The sequence below is a fragment of the Arctopsyche grandis genome, chromosome 3 (assembly GCF_051622035.1).
Source record: "Arctopsyche grandis isolate Sample6627 chromosome 3, ASM5162203v2, whole genome shotgun sequence".
NCBI lineage: Eukaryota > Metazoa > Arthropoda > Insecta > Trichoptera > Hydropsychidae > Arctopsyche > Arctopsyche grandis.
This window is the reverse complement of record NC_135357.1, coordinates 32,076,711-32,098,842: the sequence shown is the minus strand read 5'-3', so window position 1 is coordinate 32,098,842 and position 22,132 is coordinate 32,076,711. Positions and strand designations below refer to the sequence as shown.

Genomic DNA, 22,132 nt, shown 5'->3' with positions numbered 1-22,132 from the left:
TATAGCCATTGGGAGTAGAAACATCATCAATATAGTAAATTTCGTCATTATTATAGCCGTGTTGGTCTGTTACGTTTGAAATATGAACTGAGACTTCAGCTGATGTCGATTTGACAACTAAATTCTTCAAAGCGCGTTCATTCAAAAAACTTAGGTTGATATTATTGAATATAGTTATCCTATTCAATCTTTCGACATTTTCTTCGCTGCAAAGATCTATGGCGGCGATATTACTATTTTTTTTGATCATTAGGTCAGTCATTCTGTTCAGTTGATATCTGTAATAAGGTCCTTTGTACCAGTCTTTACGATCCACTTCCGTTTCACCGATCGTTGCCGTCCTCTTCGTGATCCTTCGAGCACTATATTTGACTTTCATCTTTGGTAATGGTGGCTGCATCTGTAATCAAAATAATTTAGTATTAATCATTTGGTAACTGAGAAAACTTAAAAAAAAAATTTTACGGTCCCTGCCTCACACTGCTAGACTAGGGCTACCGAAACCGAAAAGCCAGCTTTTTGACCATTTTTCAAAAAACCGAAAACTGGATTTTTGGCTTGGTCAACCGGCTCTTTAAGGTTTTCTTTAATTAATGTTTTTTTCTTCAAAATTAGCAATTACGAATTTCAAATTACGAACTTTCGAATTTCAAATTACGAATTTTCAATTACGAACCAAAATAAATATGTATATCTAAACTATCTTAAGTAATAGGCGTATATTTCTTTGAACAACAAAATAAGGTACAGCACTTAGCGGTTTCTTTGACATTAAGTAATGAACGTAGACCAGGTCACAAACCAATAAAATATTATTGAAAGTAGTTTCAATGACAGTTTTGAAAGGTATAAAAGCATAGAAAACATTATTATCGCAAAACCTTGTTCTTGACAACAACAAAAAGGTAGTCGTAAACTCAAATGCTTGGATTCTCTTTAAATATTGAGGCCATATACCTATATTTTTTATTTTTAAAATGTTCCATTACTTTCAATTCAGTTTCAAAAAAAATATTGGTTATACCTACTAGGGTTTCCGCCCAGGTCAACCTGGAACAGAAATTCCCATCCCTTGTCCCGAAATTCTTATCTGGAATCCCGGGAAAAATATTTCAAACAAAACGTTCTTTAAATCTAATATATAATTTCGAAATAGGCTTTATATTGTTGGTAACATCGAAAATAATTGAAAGTTTCTATGACGAAAATTCGATATGGTTTCGATTCGATATATATTTTTTAGAATTCAAATAAATTTAATAAAAAATCAAATGAATATTTACTATTAGATTCCCCATGTTTAAGCTGTTTATATTATAAATACTGAGTGAAGCCGGGTAAAACAACTAATAGTTTAATAAAGGCGGGTTGTATATCCTACGATGAAACTATTGTGAAGCGAGTGCTATTGACGATTCTACAATGAAAAAAACCCTGTTAGATTCTGATGAAGATGGGAAAATTGTGCGTTTGACGATGAATGAAGAATTAAGCACAGAGTTAACAAAGATAAAACCACAAAATAGCATAATTAACGTAATAGTCTCGACTTTATAAAATAAATGAAAATATATGTTTGTATTATACAAACATGCTGACAGGTGAAAAAACAGATATTTAAAAAAATATATTTTCGTCGCTTTTAAAGGTCTGTTAATACATAACTAGTGTTGTAAAATTCTCGGTAGTAATCTCTTGGAGAATATTCTCCAAGCCGAGAATATTCTTTTTTACACCATCTGGAGGGCTTTTATACTATTCAGTTGCAATTTCAAAAATGGATAAATTTATGTGAACGGCAAGATGAGGGAAGACACGAATAAAATTAATCGACCAATGCAAAACCCTAATTAATAAATTTGTACATTTTGCATTTCATATGTACAGAGAGAGGGTAGGCAAATGTGACTTTTGAGCAGTTGGCGAAACACAACAGATATGTTACGCGTATTATGTAGTCTGTGTTAAAATATGAAACGATTTCAGAGAAAAACTTAAAGCAACTTAGTTATTTATAGAAAGAACGCACTGATATGAAATAACAATTAAAATACCCAAACTCCTACAAAATTTGTGTTAAAAAATTTCGTCGAAAACTATGAAAGTAAATTGATAAATTCATGTGAAAGGTAAATATGAGGGTAGTAATAGTCTTCCTTGTAGGGAGAGCGATGGTAACACAGACTATGTGAGGATGATCATAGTGGTTTTATATTCTGCACAATGCTAACAGGAGGGGAATTTTCAGAGGTTGTTGAGTTCAGAGAGTGACGATTTTTACAAATGTCAAATTCCTTCTCGAAACTAAACTAAATTGAATGTAGTGTGAATATGGGAAAAATTTTACCATTAGATTGTGTGTTAAAATAAATGATTAAATCAGTAAGTTGGAACAATTTCATTGGAATATATTCACTAAAGCAATAAAAATATGTATAATTCATTGTCTCCAGAGTTAATAAGCATTGCAATCCAGTGAGAGTTTCGCGGAAAACATTCACGGTGGTAGTGCGCGTATGTTAAAATGACGAAATGACACATACAGTGTCGTCAGAATGAAAAAATGTCATTCAAAATGCTCTCAGACATTCTAGAAAGTCCTATTACTCCTATTAGGTTCTGTAAATATCCTAGAATCATCTCAAAAGCTAATAAACTATCTAGAGATGTTTTATAATTAAAAAAAAGAAAATTCTCGGCGAATAATCTTTTGGAGAATATTCTCGACTTACAACACTATAAATAACAATAGTACACGTTTACATCACGACATGTTTCAGACAGTAACTATCTCGAATACGGCAGATTCTATTCATACTATCCATCCCGTATACGATCCGACAAATTTTGCACGAGTGCATGGCAAAATCAGCATACGTTTACATTACGGAGTGTGACGATAATTATTATTTATTAGCAGAAATCCCTAACTGCTGAGAATTTTAGATTGTGACTTGGAATTTAGATTGTGAGCATTACATTTTAACAACAATAAAGAAGATGGAACTAGTTTTGGACAAATTTAATGTTTGATTTGAGATGTTGACTTTGTTGAATATACAAATTATATATTGTTTAACGGACAGATTACTGAATTGTTAGTGGTTGTGCTAGTTGCGCCTAAATCTACCTGTACGGTGATAAGCCTCGCGTTGGGACAGGTGTGTCCGTTTCCAATTGGAATACACCACATGGTTTATTATTTGATACAATTGAACTAACCTGGATGTGTCGAATTCTCCTGGTTGTATGCTCGTCGAAGCGCAGCCTGCTGTACGAGCGGGTAGAAGAAAACTGTAGGTCAGGTCCCGAGGTCTTCTGGCTGTTCCGTAAACGACTTCTGGCTGTTCCGTAAACAGCGGCGTCTGAAGAGGTAACGGGAGCTCCAGGTACTTCAAAGCTACGACTGGGCTCAAACTGCACGTGGACACCTCAGCTCTCGGGTTGCAGGAGGGACACACGTCTGTGTGCGTTCGAAGTTCGATGAAGATAGTGGGGCAGGGGATGTGTCTCACGACTGCCTCCGCTGACGGTCTGGTTAGAATAGAAGTGGGACAGGTAGAGCAGGTAGGACCGTGTCAGGTAAAAATTGAAATTTCATAATCTGTAATGTTGTACGTGTATTTGCTTTCTTCGTGCATAATAAATATTTAAAATATAAAAAAAATTTAATTTGTTCTTAAATAACACATGTTTCCAACTTTCCCAGTTACATTAGTGATTCTTAACGTATTTTCAAATCGAAAAGGAAATTTTTTAAATTGTATCGAATATCTTACCGAATTTGATAATTTTATTAAAACTCATTTAGAAAAATTCAGTAGTTGTGCTACCGGTAAAGTTAATTTGTACATATTTGTTGTACAATATGTGTGTATATATGATGAATTTCTAAGTTTATTGAGTAGTGAAGCTTAAATATATCTAATAGCTGAAGTTCTGGAAGCAATATACTATTTAATTATAATCGACTCAACTCCTGATGTATCTCATATAGACCAGTTAACATTAATCTTGAGATTTCTGGATAAAATGGAGATATAAAAGAGCGTTTCTTTGGATTTTTAAATATTGAAAAACACCACTCTGAATATTTAGAGCAGATCATATTAAAATTTTTAGAAACCATTTGGATAGATATTTCTAAACGTAGGGACAATCTTATGACAACGCAGAAAATATGGCTGAAAAATACAAAAGTTTGCAGGCTAGAATATTACATCATTGTAATATAGCCACCGTCATATCATGTGCTAGTCATACCTAAAATTTAATTGGGAATCCCGTTCTGGTCAAATAATTTAACAGTGATGTAAACTTAAAGTGACGTGGTGAATGTATTAATTAGATTGCGATAATATAATAGATAAAGTTGCGGCATCAAAAGCTCAAAAATTTCCACTTTAAAATGTTTTCCTTTTTTTTCTTGTTATTAATAAGTTTTTAAATAGATTTTTATTATTTAATAAAGAATTGTAAATATAAAAAACACACTTTTTATAATGCACCCATAATTCACAATTGAAATAAAAAACTAAAAAAAAATTGGGCACTCTATAATCTAAATTGCATTGCGCCTCTGGCCTTCGAAGTGCTTAATCCGCCACTGTGTATAAACCTGACTAAATTGACATTAACATTAGAATAATATAATACTATGATTACTAAAAAAATTTAATTAAAATTGTAAAATAGAAAATGATCAGTATATCAGTAGCTATTAAAATAGATATAAGATGTATTGTGAACATAATTTAGTAATAATAAAAAGCATTTAAACATAAAAAAAAACTAAATCTAACTAACAAATTTCCGAGGAGATGCTAGGTCATTGTTCACATTAAGTTTTTGTCAATCATTGTTGTGCTCACCGTACTCGGAATATAATATTTTCATTTATATTTGTATCTTTTTGTCTCACTGTACTGCTTTCATTTATATTTTAATCTGTACGTGTGCCAATTTAAATAAAAAATTGTCATTATCAGAGTTTATGGATACCTTACTTACAATTTAATTTTTATTAATAAATAAGATTATTATTGAGTATGCTTTCGAGTTTTATTCAATGTTCCCATAGTTTAATTAAGACTTGAAATATATACCTACTTATATTTACATATGTACATACCTACATATATAGTTTATGTTTGAAGTAAAGAAATTTAGCTCTCAAAAGAAATCTCAATCATTGTACTGTTGAAATTTTTCTGTTGACTAATAAATTTGCCGACCCCTGCCTTAACCGAAAGTAGTATCTTTAGAGAATCGAGGTTTTTCTCAGAAACCTTTTGGTTTATTGAAATGAAATTTCATATTTTAGAAGGCAGTTTACTGGTTTGATTTTTCTTCCCTTATTTCTTTCGAGCCTTTAAGCATGTGTGCTCTTCACCAGAAAATTCAAGTATAATCCTTGTATTAATGTGATGACAATAAATAAAAATCACTCAATTTAATAAACCGAAAGTGGGATTTTTCCCTTGGAAAAGTCAGAATTTTGTGACCACAGGATTTTTCCCACACACCCGAACGTATCAAGCTGAAAATTTATATTTTTGTGTTCTTTATGTACTAACTTAGAGTTGATAAGGTTTTGGTCAGAAGACGTTAAATGGAAGTAATCATTTTTTTAAAACAGTATTTTATTATTTTATTTTGATCTTTTAAATTTGTAAATAAACATTAAAATGTGTATAATATATATTGTAAATTTTGTAGTTTTTTATTTAACGATTTTTATTTTTAAAAATACCTACAAAATTTGATGTTAGAAAATATTGTTTTAAAATAATAATAAATAAAGGGCGGCAAAAATAATATTTTGCCCAGGGCGGCGAGAGAGCTGGATCAGGGCCTCACTGGACTATATGCAGTTTAGGCAAGGTGTTGTGTTGACCAGTGTCCCGGCCTATAGATACACATATGTGTTTGGAGGAGGATCTTTATTTATGTTCAATCGATACAAGTGTATCAATTAATTAGTAATCAAGTAAGTGTATCAAGTAATTGTACATATGTATGTACGGCGAAGAAGGTAGTTGGTAGTTTTCGCAGAAGTGGCAAGCTGAACTCCAGAAGTTCACTGACGTATGGGGTTGGTGCGCTGTTTCATATCCAGATTGGTTGTACAATTAACATTCTCTCGGGTACCATTCGAGCACTTCTTCCATCCATCTATCGTCCGTTCTTCTAGCTCACCCACCCATTGCCATTGAAATTTCTTTACTCTCACAACCACCATTTTCATACTTATAATTAGATAACTATTAATACTTCTAACTCTCACCGTTACATCAACCACCTTTTTCATACTTCTAACCAACGTAGATATTTCGTTTTCTATCTCTTCTCTTTATGTTAGGCATACAACGTTCCTTATTTCTTTGTGTGTCCAGGCCTATAGAAACACATCTGTGTTTAAAGTAGGATCTGTATTTACGATGAGTAGATACAAGTGTTATTGTATGTATGTACGACGAAGAAAGTACATAGTTGCTAGATTTCGGAGGAGTGGGAGAACTGAAATCCAGAAGCTCACTGACGACTCGGGCTGATACGCTGATTTATATCCTGGTTGGTTCCGCAATACTTAACTTGGCTGGTGAGATAATGCTTACTTATGTACTAAAATATGTATATTCCATGTTGTAGTATGGGGGGGAGGGGAACTGTATCTTAAAATGAGAAAAACTATAAAATCATTTGATGACAACATGCATGATTTATTTTATTTTTACTTAAACATAAAATGGCTAGTAAAAGAAATAATGTAACTTAATAAAATAAGCAGTAATCAGTAACTTTTTCAAAAAAACTGAGAACTTACGAAATCGCTATAATCATAAAATTAAAATTATATTTGGCAAATAATTCACATTTTTTTATAATTAAAATTAAAATATCTTAAAAAATAAGTACTTTGTAAGAATCATAATTAGTTTGTTGAAATCACATATAAGTATAGGATCATATTAAAACTAATGTTTTGTTATCTCGCTATGGGTATTTGGCACATTTAATTCGACAGCTTTAAGATGTCTGTATGGATGGGTAGGTAACAAATATGTATGCACTGAAACTGCATACTGACTAATAATTATACATATATTGGATGCATTAATCATTCTTATACATATATTGGATGCATTAATGCTTTTTTCGAAGGTGAAAACACACAAGGCAGAAAGAATACTCCATTGAAAGATAACACTATACTAACGGTTCGGTGATTACTAGTCAAATGTGAACCGGTCACAGGACAACTGGTCGCTCTAGATCGATCACTCGTGATCATCCGTCACGCTAAAACTGGTCACACCCTAAAATTGGTCACGAGAAAACTGGTCACACCCGAAAATTGGTTACGAAAAAACTGGTCACACCCAAAAATTCGAGCAATTTTTAATTTTTGGGTGTGACCAGTTTTTTCGTGACCAATTTTCGGGTGTGACCAGTTTTAGGATGTGACCAGTTTTAGTGTGACGGGTGATCACGAGCGACCGATCTAGAGCGACCGGTTGTCCTGTGACTGGTTCACATATGACTAGTAGTCCGTTTACCATACTAACAGAACATATTATAGACGATAAGATCATGAAAACACAGGTTAGAGAGACTTCTACTTGTCAGGTAACAGCGTGCGACTGCTGTGATTGTCGCAATGCAACCTGTAAATGTATCGATCAGAAAACTTCTTATGGCACATGTTGCACTCATACGGCGAACCGCTGATACAACTCTGTCTCCTCTGCAAAATATGGCTCGGTTTTGGCGCCAGCAAGGATTCCTCCTCGGGGTTGGACGGGCTCCGCACCTTTTCGACGGCCGACTCCGGCTGTTTGGATAAGTGCCGGTTTACGTGTATGTCCAGGACTTTTTCACACGTGAAAGTCTTCTGGCAAAAAGAGCACACAAGATTCTTTGACTTTTTCTTTATTGGTGCCGTTGTAATGGTCATTTGGTTTTTGAAGTTGTACATCTTGGAAGGTTTCTTGATCATCTTTTTTACTATGGCCTTTGTTAAATTTTTCTTCTTTATTTCAGCTCTGGTTTGCTTTGTGCGTTGTTGTTTGGCTTCTTTTGCTTTCTGTGTTAGTAGAGATTTTTCTGACGCTTTTTGCTTGTTACATGGTTTATTTTTCATTTTAACGTAATCTTGTAGGCGAACTACTGCGACTCGATTTTGCGCAGAATCATATAGTGCCTTCCTATCCAATTCTTTGTGTTTTAAATTCTTTATTTTTTCTTTAACACTTTTTTCTTCTTTACCTACCGCTGTGTTTGAAGCATTTTGATCTTTTTTTGGAACACTTTTTTGTTCTTTACCTACCGCTGTGTTTGAAGCATTTTGATCTTTTTTTGGAACACTTTTTTGTTCTTTACCTACCGCTGTGTTTGAAGCATTTTGATCTTTTTTTGGAACACTTTTTTGTTCTTTACCTACAGCTGTGTTTGGAGCATTTTGATCTTTTTTTGGAACACTTTTTTGTTCTTTACCTACCGCTGAGTTTGGAGCATTTTGATCTTTTTTTGGAACACTTTTTTGTTCTTTACCTACAGCTGTGTTTGGAGCATTTTGATCTTTTTTTGGAACACTTTTTTGTTCTTTACCTACCGCTGAGTTTGGAGCATTTTGATCTTTTTTTGGAACACTTTTTTGTTCTTTACCTACAGCTGTGTTTGGAGCATTTTGATCTTTTTTTTCTGGAACACTTTTTTGTTCTTTATTTACAGCTGTGTTTGGAGCATTTTGATCTTTTTTTGGAACACTTTTTTGTTCTTTACCTACCGCTGAGTTTGGAGCATTTTGATCTTTTTTTGGAACACTTTTTTGTTCTTTACCTACAGCTGTGTTTGGAGCATTTTGGTCTTGTTTTGGAACACTTTTTTGTTCTTTACTTACAGCTGTGTTTGGAGCATTTTGATCTTTTTTTGGAACACTTTTTTGTTCTTTACCTACAGCTGTGTTTGGAGCATTTTGATCTTTTTTTGGAACACTTTTTTGTTCTTTATCTACCGCTGTGTTTGGAGTTTTTTGATCTTTTTTGAGTTTTTTGTCCTTTTCAATCAATATCCCTTCATCATTCTTTTCATTGTGTCTCTCTTTTCTCTCTGACCCTCTTTTCTCTACATCTTCATCCTTCGTCCTTCGATTGTCCTTCTTTTCGGGTTTTTCATTTGATGACTTGTCACTGTGTTTACTTTTGTGTTTGGATAAATCATCCTTATTTTCTTTTTTATGACTCTTTTCAGATGACGAACTTCTCACCTTCTTTTCTCCGTGATCCGTTTTTTTGAATTTCTTAAGGGTTTTTTTAAGTCGTCTCTTTTCTTTACTTATTTCCTTCAAACGATTTTCAATCAATGACTCGTCTGAATTGGATTTCTTGTTCGATTTTTCAATCGATAAATCCTCATCCTTCACATTTTTCGATACTTCAGCACTTGTTTGAACAATTTTAGATGTCGAAAGAGTACTCGTTTTATCATCACATTTAGAATTCAAACCATCGCCAGCAGTGCTTTCAACGCTATTGCATGATTCTTCTGAAAGTGTTTCAAATAGTTCTTTTAAACGGACATCATTGAATTGATAAGCTTGATCACTTGTCGATTTGGGTCGAACAATTACACTCTCAGCCCTATGTACGGTCACTTCTTCCGTGTCGTTCAAATAATCTTCAATAGGATTCAAAGAGGGCATAGATATATTATCTGGAACATCCAGGTCGACCTGACATACGTCGTTATGTGCAATGAGCTCTATGGTATTGTGAAAAATTTTATTACAACCTGTTTTGACACATGCATACACCTCTTTCTCTGTATCATTTATCTCGGGAGAGTTGCTAAACTTTCTATAGCCATACAAAGTAGAAATACCATCATTATAGGCAATTTTAGACGTCTCACTGTTACTTTTCGATTTGAATTTACCCGATTCGTTATTTTTATTGCTATGTTTATCTGTTTCGTTTGAAACATGAACTGGGCTTTCAGCTGATGTTGATTTGGCAACTACTAAATCCTTCAAATCGCGTGCATTCAAACAACTTAAGTCGATATTATTTAATAAAGCTATCCTATTCAATCTTTCGACGTTTTCTTCGCTGCAAAGATCGATGGTGGCGATATTTCTATTGTTTTCGAGTATAATGTCAGTCATTCTGTTCAGTTGATATCTGTAATAAGGTCCTTTATACCAGTCTTTGCGATCCACTTCCATTTCACTGATCGTTACCCTCCTCTTTGTAATCTTTCGAGCATTATATTTGACTTTCATCTTTGGTAATGGTAGCTGCATCTGTAATCAAAGTAATTTACTATTAATCCTTTGGCTAATGAGATCTTTTGAAAGTCCCTGCCCAAGACTGCTAGAAAGATCATTGATTCGTTTAAGCATTACTTATTTAAATACTACAGCTACATCTAATGTAGTGTTATAGTTTAGCCCAATTAAGAACGGCAGTTGTCAAAAATATTTGGTTTTTCAATAATATTTTTGATTTTTAAATGCTTTTTATTATTACGAAATTATGTTCACAATACATCTTATATCTATTATAATAGCTACTGATCTACTGATCATTTTCTATTTTATTTGGTTAGTAATCATAGTATTATATTATTCTAATGTTAATCTACAGCATAATAGGAAAAAGAACTCAAAAACCTATAATTTTTTCAACAATATAAGAGTTAGTGTAAGGGTTCCAAATAACTAGAAAATAATGGTAACCAGTTCAAAGTCATTTTTCTTGTGAAGTAACCAGTTAACTTCTATTTAGAGAAATGTGGGTATTGTAGCATTTTAATAAAAATACAAGGGATTTACATATTTATGTATTGAAATTAAATGGTGTATTCTATTAAATGAATAAAGAATGAAGTTCCAAAACAAATTGTTTTAACAATTTAGAATTTATTTCTTTATTTGGTAACATAAATATGATAAACATATGTATGTACATACAGGGTTTTTTTCCCATGTAATGGTCTGTTCATACCTAACCAGCACGAACAGGCAGCAACAGGTATCCTGCAAGTACGGACAGTATTCTTTGGTACATTCAATATGGACATGTATGAATGCGTTCATATAGAATGTACCAGAGAACTTGCAGGATACCTGCTGCTGCCGGTTCGTGTTGGATATGTATGAACTGACCTTAACGCGGTGGAACGGCGTTCCACCGCACTTATTTTCTCGCCATTTTTATGCTTCAAATGAATATTCTCAAAATTTTGCTTTAAAAATTTTATTTTTTCTTCGAAATCATCAGCTGTAACAAACAACCAAAATACAACCATTTTGTGTTTTAAACTTTAAAAATAAAAGGATTATAACATTTGATTACAACTTTGTTTGCGTAGTGAGTTTGTGAATGAATGCACATGCTTAACAATTGACAATGTACGACACATTTTAGTTTTCATTTATTTTTGTCTAAATTTAATTTCATTGTATATATTTTTTTAGAATTTAAGTTTTTAGCCCGAAGTTTAATAAAAATGAAAAAAAATCTCTCGTTACTTCTCAAACGCTGCTGATGATTCCCTTAATATGAAATATGGAAATATCTGTACAACGAAATCAAAATGATTGGCCAGATTGCTGGTCATTACAATAAAAAATAGATTTATATTAAAAAAAATGAAACTTGAGATGCACACCGTGCAGAAACGTTAGAACTCTCGGAACTGAAACGACCATGGGAATGAAAATTTCCAAAGAATCGGCTGACAATGAACATTCTGGGAAAGATAAGAAGCTACAACTGAGTTCACTTCGAAAAATGTGACCAACCCACGACTTTATCTATGAATTTGAGGAATATAAGAAGACTACAAAACGAAATTCGATAATTAAACATACATATACGTTCACACATATTGGCTATGAGAGCAGTTTCGATACAAATTGAGCGCAAATGTAGGGAAACTTACACAAGACAAAAGGTTTACTTGAACGAATTTTTTTTATCACTATAAATATTATACACAAAAATTTTTGCTAATAAGAAGTGAGTTCCGGCACCTTTTTTTTCACAAAAAAGCCCTGCATACATACATATTCGTATACATATTTGTATAGGGAGGGATAAGTTCAACTTGGATGTCCGAAGACAGATGATTGTTATTTTTAAACTGTTCCGAGTGGTATTGACAATTCTACCTATACAATGAAAAAAAATAAATCCTTATAATTAATTTATAATACATACTAACTTGAAAAAACTGCATGCCATATATAATATTCCATTTGTTACAGACATTACTAACAAACTAACCAGTAGATTCTATGACAGAATTACTAATAACCATACTAACACACTTGTGAAGAGTCTCGGGGATTACAACAAAATGTCTATACCCTTCAGGTATAACACACAGATTACCTAAACACAATCTGCTTTAGGTCATCGACTTTAGAGAGTCTTCAATTAATATTAAAATAATATAATACTATGATTACTAACAACATTAAATTGAATTTGTAAAATAGAAAATGATCAGTAGATCAGTAGCTATTAAAATAGATATAAGATGTATTGTGAACATAATTTAGTAATAATAAAAAGCATTTAAAAATCAAAATTCTGATGAAGATGGGACAATTGAGCGTTTGATGATGAATTAAATACAGAGTTATCAAAGACAAAACCACAAATTAGTAATAACAAAATAGTGTAAATAACGTTTTGAGTTTATAAAAGAAATGATAATATATAAGACATACATGCTGACAGGAGAAAAACAGATAATTTAAAAAACTTCGACCAAAACTGAAAGAGTTTATTCCATTGCTGAAAATACTTGTGCCAAATCTACATAGAAATAGGCTTTCAGATTCTCATTTAAATATTTTAGTAGTCTTAAATTAATAAATAATAGTCAATCGATTAATTAATTAATTATTTATATCGTATTTATTATCTATGTATTATTTATATGGACGATGGGGATTGCACTATTCTCCCTGTCGTCTGGAATTATAAAGTTATTATAAAAGATTATTTTAAGAAGCTATTTGAAATAAATTTTCTTTTATTAATAAACTTTTTCCCGTTAAGAGTTTTTCCCAGACTCGATACTTTGATTATTTTTTGTTTGTCAAATAATGAACTCATATTATTTGTAGGAAAACATATGAAGATATAAATTTAAATATACATATAAATTTATTGAAACAAATGAAATATAGTTTTACTACGATTACGAATCGTATTTAAATACGATTTTAACACCCATTTGTGTAAATTTATGATATGAAAATAAGAATAATTTACTTCTGTACAGCAAAATAATTTTTTAAATATACCAAAGCATTTAAAGACGAATCAGAAAGGCGATTTCTTATTTTTGTGATGATTTATTTCATGCCGGCCGTAGAAAACACTCGTTTACTTTCTGTCGATGAATAGGTTTGATATTTAGCAATGATTTATATAGATTTGTGGTGTGTGTTTTCAGCTGATCGTAAAATCTGCACTTCCTTTTGTTGCATCTTTTATTATTCACCGTTGACATTCTCTGGTGGTTCAGCAATTCATTTTTTAATTAGTCTTCAATCGACACATTGATGAGATTGAAATTATTTAGTGTGTAAGAACCAGAGAAATGTTATAACATTTCATTTTTATTATAACATTTCTCTGGTAAAAACATTCAAATTGGAAAAAAGCTGTCCAAAAAATTCTTCACCATAGTTTATACAAACTCATTTGGGACAACTTGAAAAATAGTTTATCATATTTATAATAGTTTAACTTTCTAGTAATTCTAGGAATAACACCCTTGCGAAACATCAATTCTTGTTAAATGAACCATTTTTTTCTATATATGCCTCGTCAGCTTGGTACTAGGTGTATATGGAAAATGTTTAGTTGATTGAAATGAATTAAATACATACATATGCATACAGCTGTAGTTAACATAAAATTATAAGTCTTATTAAAAATTGATGACAAATGAAATTCAAGTATATAGAAACGGAGAGTTCATTTAACGAGAATTTTTGAAACCAGACCCACGGAAATAACATGTGCATTTCATACACGCCAAAAAGTATTGTGGGTATACATATATGTGTATTTCTTCCATTGCACGCTTTGTTTTCGTTTTAAGTGATATATTACAAGCAACAGCAAAATATTCCATCGCAAAGATTTCATCCCTCGTTACAAATAAATCCCCGTTATCCATAATCCCTCATTAATCAAGGAAATATTTCATTATCCGTTTCTTTCGAAGTACTTTTTGCTTCCTGCTTCTACACAATGGGTCATGGGTAGAGACATGTATTTTGGGCATTTTGCTTTTGATACTAAAATTCGGAATAGATGCTAAATTCGTAAAATATGGGAATAGATGCTAAAATAACAAACAAAAGTGAAATTTGCATAAAATTAATAGACAATTTAGAAGGGTCATTTATTATGTGAAAAAATCGAGGGGATAAAACAGAGCTTGCAGTTTACAATAGAAATAAATGTTTGGAAGGATATCAGCACTTTTTTAGACAATTAATAGATAATATAAAAAGTGAATCCCCGCCGGATATATTGCTATTATTAATGGCAACAAAAATTATATATGAAGAGTTTGGTTGTGCAGCTCCAAAATTTATTTGGTGTCCCGCCAATAGTGTGGATGCTGAAAGGTATTTTAGTAAATACAATATAATTGTTACCGATCGTTGCATAAATATCAAAATTAAATTTGTAGAAATATGCTCCATGTTGAGTTTTAATAAATTTTAATTGGTATTATATTTTTATATTCATATTTTTTGTTTTTGTATTTTTATATTCATGTTTTTTTCATTGAAATTTTAATTCCAAAACATTTTTGAATTTTTCCATTATTTTTTAATTGTTGTGTTGTGTTTAAATTTTATATATGTATGTGTGTATAAATTTTATTAAAATTCATCGAAATTTTTTATTATTTAAAATTAAAATCTTTATAAAAATAGATGCTAAAATTGAATATTTTTAATGCCCTAAAACGCTAAAATGCAAAATGAAAATGCTAAAATTGACAAAAATTGATGCCCAAAATACGTGTCTCTAGTCATGGGTTACTTTCGATTACGCAGATTTTATTAAAAATAAATATATATTTAGGAAGACATTAGGAAGTGCCGAATTACAATGTACCCATATTTTTCTGTATAACAGTATTACACCGAGTTGTAAAATATTTTTTTTATTATTAATAATAAACTGATTAACCGAGAGAATTCCGCCGGTATTCGGTGATGTCAAAAAAGGCGGTTTCACTGTTTAACTGGTTTTTGTCTAACTGATTTGATGAAGTCCAGTTCCAATCTTTAAACATTCAGTAGCATTTGGTTTATTGTTATTATTGTTAACATAATTGAATAACTATTCAAATAAAAACATTATAAACTAAAACATAAATATTATATTTTCTGAAAAATGTTTCCAATCCTTGTATGAATGACTACCACAAAGTCATAACCATTTCAGTGCTTAACCTTTTGCCCGCGGCCGTCTTCTATGGAAGCTTTGGGAGACAAGTCTGTAGCGCGGCTGTCTTCCATAGAATTTCTGAACTTTGCACGGGATTTTGAGCCTTATATGCGCCTATTTCAACTGTTTTAAGGTTCAAAATTGGTTGAATATATTACTGAGAGTTGAATGCCATCTATTCAATTTGCTTAAAATTCATATATACCAGTCAAAAATTAGTTTTTTGTGGAACCATACTGAAACCTCGTTTATGTGACGTCACGTCTTCATACAATTATGAAGAATGATTATTTGACAACTAATCCAAAACTACGAGATATATTATGTATTTTATTGTTTAAAATAATACTTTGTGTTAATTAACATATCTGGCTACTTGAGTAAATATTAAAATTTGTATTTAAGGTCGAAAACTCGATTGTCAAATTCGCGAAAAAGGTGCCGCGTACAGGGCTTATTCGCTATATTTATTGCCGTGGGCAAAGGGTTAATCTTTTCCATTTGACAATTTTGGGCTAAACTACAATCAATGATATATCGTCATTTAGCAGTCATAGAGTAAAAACCAAATATAAATTATACAAAATCAGAATAATTAAAAAGTATTCACTACCATGTCGTTCAGTGGTGCATTGATCTCTCCCAGCGAAGTAGCATTCAATTCAGATTGTATTAAAACAACGGGATCTTCTTGAATAACTTTAACTTCAATGCGAGGAAGTTCAGGTGTTGTAGTTACAGTCGAATCAATGTCTTCGACGATTATAATATCATCGTCGTATGCGAATTGGCTGGGGCAGGTCTCTCCCGACTGTGTCGGAATACTGTCAGGTGTAAATTCGTCGTCAATTTGAACGACTTCTTCGTTGGAGTTTTGAAGGTCGATCGAATTCTGCATCACTTCCTCTATGATTGTCGATAGCTCTGGATACAGATTTCTTAGATCGGTTGCAGTACTAGGACTATATTGCGAAGTAATTAGTGTATTATTTTGTGTTCGGTTCAAATCATGTTCCAATTTCAAATGAGCCATGGACATGAGTTTAGAAGCAGCCGATTCTTGTTCGTTTTGTAGTATGTTTTGGACAATTTTCCGTTTAGCATCGAAAACAGCTTTAGAGTAGCTAAAATTTTGATTTGGATTTGTTGCAATATCAGCAAGCTCTTTTGAAAGTATAGCAACCATAATTTCCTTACTTCTCTTATTTTTTTCCTTGTCTTCTATAAGTTTTTGAATTTTCACCACCGGACAGTCCGAATTATTATATTTGGATACTAATTTAAGTTGTTTTGGCGAAGCTTGTGGAGGGTTGGGAAGGTTCGGATTATTTTTGGATATATTTAGCACATTCGATTGTTGTGGAGTTGCTGCATGCAAGTTGACTTCATTTTTATCATCGGCTTTTGCACATTGAGTGGAATTTTGAGGTAGCCATGTAGATTTAGTTTTAACTGTACTCGAACTTTGTGGGCTTGGTATATCATTTTCAACATCAGTACATCTTAGTAGATGTTCTACTTCTTGACTTTTACTAAGATGTAACGCTTTGAGATATTCCAATGTTATCGGGAGACTCTTATTTTGCAATATGGGAGAACCTTGTGGACGTGGTATTTTATCCACAGCTTCCGCATGTTTTACCAGATGTTCCACTTCTTGACTTTTACATATAATTGACGCTTTAGCAGGTTCCACTGTTATCGGATGACTCTTGTTTTGCAATATGGGAGAACCTTGTGGACGTGGTATTTTATCCACAGCTTCTATATGTTTTACCAGATGTTCCACTTCTTGACTTTTACATATAATTGACGCTTTAGCATGTTCCACTGTTATCGGATGACTCTTGTTTTGCAATATGGGAGAACCTTGTGGACGTGGTATTTTATCCACAGCTTCTATATGTTTTACCAGATGTTCCACTTCTTGACTTTTACATATAATTGACGCTTTAGCATGTTCCACTGTTATCGGATGACTCTTGTTTTGCAATATGGGAGAACCTTGTGGACGTGGTATTTTATAAACAGCGTCGACCAGATGTTCCACTTCTTGACTATTACTAATAGGTAACGCATTGAGATGTTTCAATGTTATCGGATATTTGTTACTATCATTGTTATCTATGTAATTTTTAGTATTAGCAATGAGACTAGTCATTTTTCCAGAATTAGAACCATCTTGATCTGTGCTATCAAGAGTTAATTGTGTCTCAGGTTCTTCCTCTGCAAGTTTTAGTTCTTCTAAACAGTGAACGCTATATCTTCTCCTTAGAATTTTCTTTGGATTTTCAATAACGGATTTGTCTGTCATGTTATCAATCGATTTTTGTATTTCATTAGTTCTTATTTGAGTGCGATTTTGATCAAGAAGAGACGACTTTGTTACGTCAATGATATTTCTTTTTTGTCGATTTGATGCATCGTTATTTTGTTCAATCATATATCGTAAGCGATATGCCAGTTCTGTTTGGTGGGTTCTGTTCTTAACATTAGAAGCATTTAATGACATCTGATCCCATGATTCATTTGATGGAGAATTTTTTATCACTGGCATTTGATTATGTCCATCGACTGCACATCTTTCAGAACTCACCTGTTCTGTAGGATCTTTAATGAACTTAATATTTAGATCATTTCGAGAACTATCTGATGTTATCGAATGAGTATAAGAATTATCAGTGCTATCTTTTCCAACTGGGGGTGGTTGTGTTGCACTTTTTGCTGTCGATGATGTGGGCTGATAAATTGTAGGACTTTTTGCTATCATCATATTTGGAATCTTCTGAGAATCATTTGATATGATTTTATCCCTTGATTCTTTTGATATAATTTGATCATTGTCACTTGTGATATTCGATGGTCGTATTTGTTCTTCGTTTTTAGTATGTTTTCTGTGATATAGCGGGTCCGTCAGATATGGCATTGAAGAACCTTTAGTAATTTTAATATTTGGATTCGTCTCAACATTCTTTGATGTAGAACTATCGCTTGATTTGTGTGAGTTGATATTGTTTGATAATTCTCGAGGAAGAGAGTGGTCAATGGTAAGCATGCCACAGGACGATTGTGTTGTTGGGTCAGTGTAACTGATTTGTTCTGATGAGGTTTGAATACGCTCATCGGCAGTTGATCTTGTGTGATATTCTAATTGTGGCTGGGTACTTTTAACCATCTCAGTTGAACTTTTCAAAGAATCGCTCGGTATTTCGGAAATAGCATTATAACGATCCAGTAGGGTTCTAAGAAACGGCTTTGACGAGGAGTCACAACTTTCATTGCATTGATACGTTGTTGGTTCAGCAATGGATCTTCCAGGTCGAATGATCTCTGCTGGAGGCATAGTTGTAGCAGTTTTGTGTGGTTCTTGTGTAGAGACTGGTTTATCATGTATTGCCGGTACAAAATTACGGCAATCGGTTGGAGTGTTTACAGGTTTTGCAATACTTTCAGTAATCTTAATATTTGGATTCTGTCGATTGTTATTTTCTCGATAAGTTTTAATATTTATTGTTTTTGGACGGGGTTGAGTATTATCAACTCTGACGAACGGTGATTGTGTTGTAGAGTCACAGTTTACATATTGTTGTGGTTGAATTAAATTAGGTTCGTTTTGAGGTGGATCCGATTTTACTAAGGTTAAATAGTTGCTGAGGGAATTTATTTGTGAGTCGGGTTTTGAAGCTTTCAATTGTTGCATTTCTTCTGCAGTATAATGTATTGTAGCAGTACATGTTGGATTAATTCTTGGATCGCCGACCGGCTTTGAAGTTGTGCTCTGATAAATTTTTTGTAAATCATATGCATCTTGTAAAGTATTGTTAGCCTGAAAACCTTGAGGATATGTATCTCTGTTCGGAGCTGTCTTGTCATGATTTACTAATCTCGTAGGATTCATTATTGCATTCAGTTGATCGGTGGCGATTCTCCGACAGTACATCTCTCCAGCTGAAGCACCATTATATAGTCTCGGATCTTTGCATGACACATTACTCGGAACGTTTGAAGCAAGCGTGGTATTCGCAATTTGAGGAATGTAGGCGGCATAAGACGTTGCTTGTGATTGTGAAGGATCTTGATTTAATACATGCGATGGTGGTAATGGGATATTTCCATTGAAATTCTGCTGTATTAATATGTTACGTAAATTTCGATTGACCGAGTTATCCGATAGTCTCGGTTTCTTTGGCGGTGTGTGCACCTTGTTCGGTTTCGTTTGTTTCGAATGCCTTTTAATATTCTGCCTCGTGTCATTGCTCACGTTATCTGGATTTAATTGAGCAGGCTGAGGGTATGGAAACCGTTGAGGTCGCACAGAACGCAGAGCTGCCGTATTAGAAGCGGTAATATTGAAATAATTGCAGTGAGTTGGTTGTCCTCCAGTTACAAAGTTGGCATTGCAGGGATATGGATATCCCATGTAGTTGAATGCGGCAATTTCTTGCTGTTGCTGCAAATGGTGTTGCTGCAGCTGCTGTTGTTGCAGATGCTGTTGCTGCAGAAGCTGTTGATGCAGTTGCTGTTGCTGCAGTTGCTGTTGCTGCAGTTGCTGTTGCTGCAAATGATGTTGCTCCAGCCTTGACATTTGATCGGCATACTCTTTGGCCAGATCGATATTTTCGAAATAGGGTATTGGTTTGTCTGTGAATGTGATTGGTTCTGGTGGAGTCCAGGTGACATAAGACGGAGGAGGAAATGAAGGTGGAGGGGGATATGAAAGCGGAGGAGGGTATGAAAGCACGGGAGGATATGGATACGGAGGAGGAGGATGTGGAGGTGGAGGTGGAGGTGGAGGTGGAAGAGGAGGAAGTGGAGGAGGTAGTTGAGGTGGATGCTTACTGGTTTTCATTAATTCCCAGAAGTTTTCACTCATACGATCAGTTAATCTGAAACAAAGAATTCAATATTAATTTTAATAACTATCAAAGCGAATTTCAACTTATAAATTTCTACAATTATTATTTTGAATAAAAATACCAATAATTTTATTTTACTACCGCCATCTATGTATAAAACTAATGAACTACGAGACGTCACCGAGATTAAAAATTGTCGATCTTGAAACGCTTCTTAAACGATATTTTATCTCTATCGTAATGGCGGAGGATCCATTTACTTATATTGATGACCAAAATGAGCAATATGGCAAAGTATGAAAACGATTGGATAAGAGGCAAACTTTTTCCTGAATTGTAATCAGTATTCATAGCAGTATTAAATAGAGTATTCAATATTTCAGCGAAAATACTATATCGAATTGCAGAAGCTTGTTTTAATAGTGTTAACTAAAATAATAATTGTGTTCTACACGAAATTTCACGAATAAAGAATTTGACTTGTACTGTTTATGAAATGAGCAAATCGATGTATGTATGTTCTGGCCAGCAGCATAGCTCGGTCGTTAAGCTTCTGCTTAGCGTCGTGAGGTGCCGGGTTCGATCCCAGGGCCGGGCCTCGAGTGAAAATGAATTTTTCAGAGTATGCTGTTGGTCAGACCTGGATTTTTAACTCCAGGTTGATCGTTTCCTATCAGAGTTCAATAATTTCATTGTTGAAACGGTTCCCGGTAAAAATTGGCTAAAATCCTTCCTATATATACAATATGACACCTATAATTTGTGATTGATTAATGTGCAATAAATAAGTTTGTGTACAATTTGATAGATGTCTCATTGATTTTCGAGTTTTTCAGTGTCTCGTAATTCAGTGACTTATATAATGAATAAAAATTGCTGCAATTTTTGTAATTGGCTAGGAAGGCGCATTGGGGCTGCCTGTAATGCCTTCCTGGTATGTAATTAATAAAATAAATAAATGTTTATGTACATGTTACAGTGGAAGTGTATTTTCAGATGAAATATATTCCAACTGGCGTTCTAGGTCATTCATATTCGGATACAATTCAACTAATAAATTATATCTATACAAGCGCAAATATACTTTCAACAATGTGCGCCGGTTGTAATATAACAGTTGAGTTTTGACAGCTCTGATGTTTTTACGAATGCTTTAGAATTCAATAATGCGATAATGTTTGCTGGGTATTACGAATAAAGGTAATGAGTACCGTGTTACAATAACTCTAAGAATGTGTTCAAAACAAAAATGTGACTTTCCAACTCAATTTACTAATCGGGTGACGTTTTCACTAAAACGTAACCTCTCCATCTAACCTGGTACCAACTTTTAGTTGAACTGTATTTTCAGTTGTAATATATGTTGACCAGTTGGAATGTAACTCGGCATATGAATCAACTTACGTGGGTTAGACGGAATATATTATGTACAACTAGTCAAAATATATTACAACTGAAAACAGACTTCAACTATAACGGAGTTGGTACCAGGTTATATGGAATATTTTGTTTCACATAGATTAACGGTTCGGTGATTACTAGTCAAATGTGAACCGGTCACAGGACAAACGGTCGCTCTAGATCGTTCACACGTGATCACCCGTCACACTAAAACTGGTCACGAGAAAACTGATCAAACACTAAAACTGGTGAAAATAAAAAATTGGTCGAATTTTTGGGTGTGACCAGTTTTTTCGTGACTAATTTTCGCGTGTGACCAGTTTTAGGGTGTTACCAGTTTTAGGGTGTGACTAGTTTTAGGGTGTGACTAGTTTTAGG

The 22,132-nt window shown here is 33.3% G+C and overlaps 1 protein-coding gene across 4 annotated transcripts in view; it reads right to left on the bottom strand.

The window, feature by feature from the left end:
* Positions 1 to 7,618: 7,618 nt before the first annotated feature.
* Positions 7,619 to 22,132, bottom strand: part of LOC143909606 (uncharacterized) — a 63,060-nt gene continuing 48,546 nt past the window's right edge. For 3 of the 4 annotated variants that reach the window (XM_077427672.1, XM_077427673.1, XM_077427674.1), the window contains exons 3-4: positions 16,111 to 20,383; positions 7,619 to 10,303 (exon numbers count right to left, since the gene is read on the bottom strand). In XM_077427672.1, the coding sequence (XP_077283798.1) occupies positions 7,619 to 10,303; positions 16,111 to 20,383 (6,958 nt within the window). The remainder of the gene's footprint in view (positions 10,304 to 16,110; positions 20,384 to 22,132) is intronic. The other variant, XM_077427675.1, reaches the window with a different exon arrangement.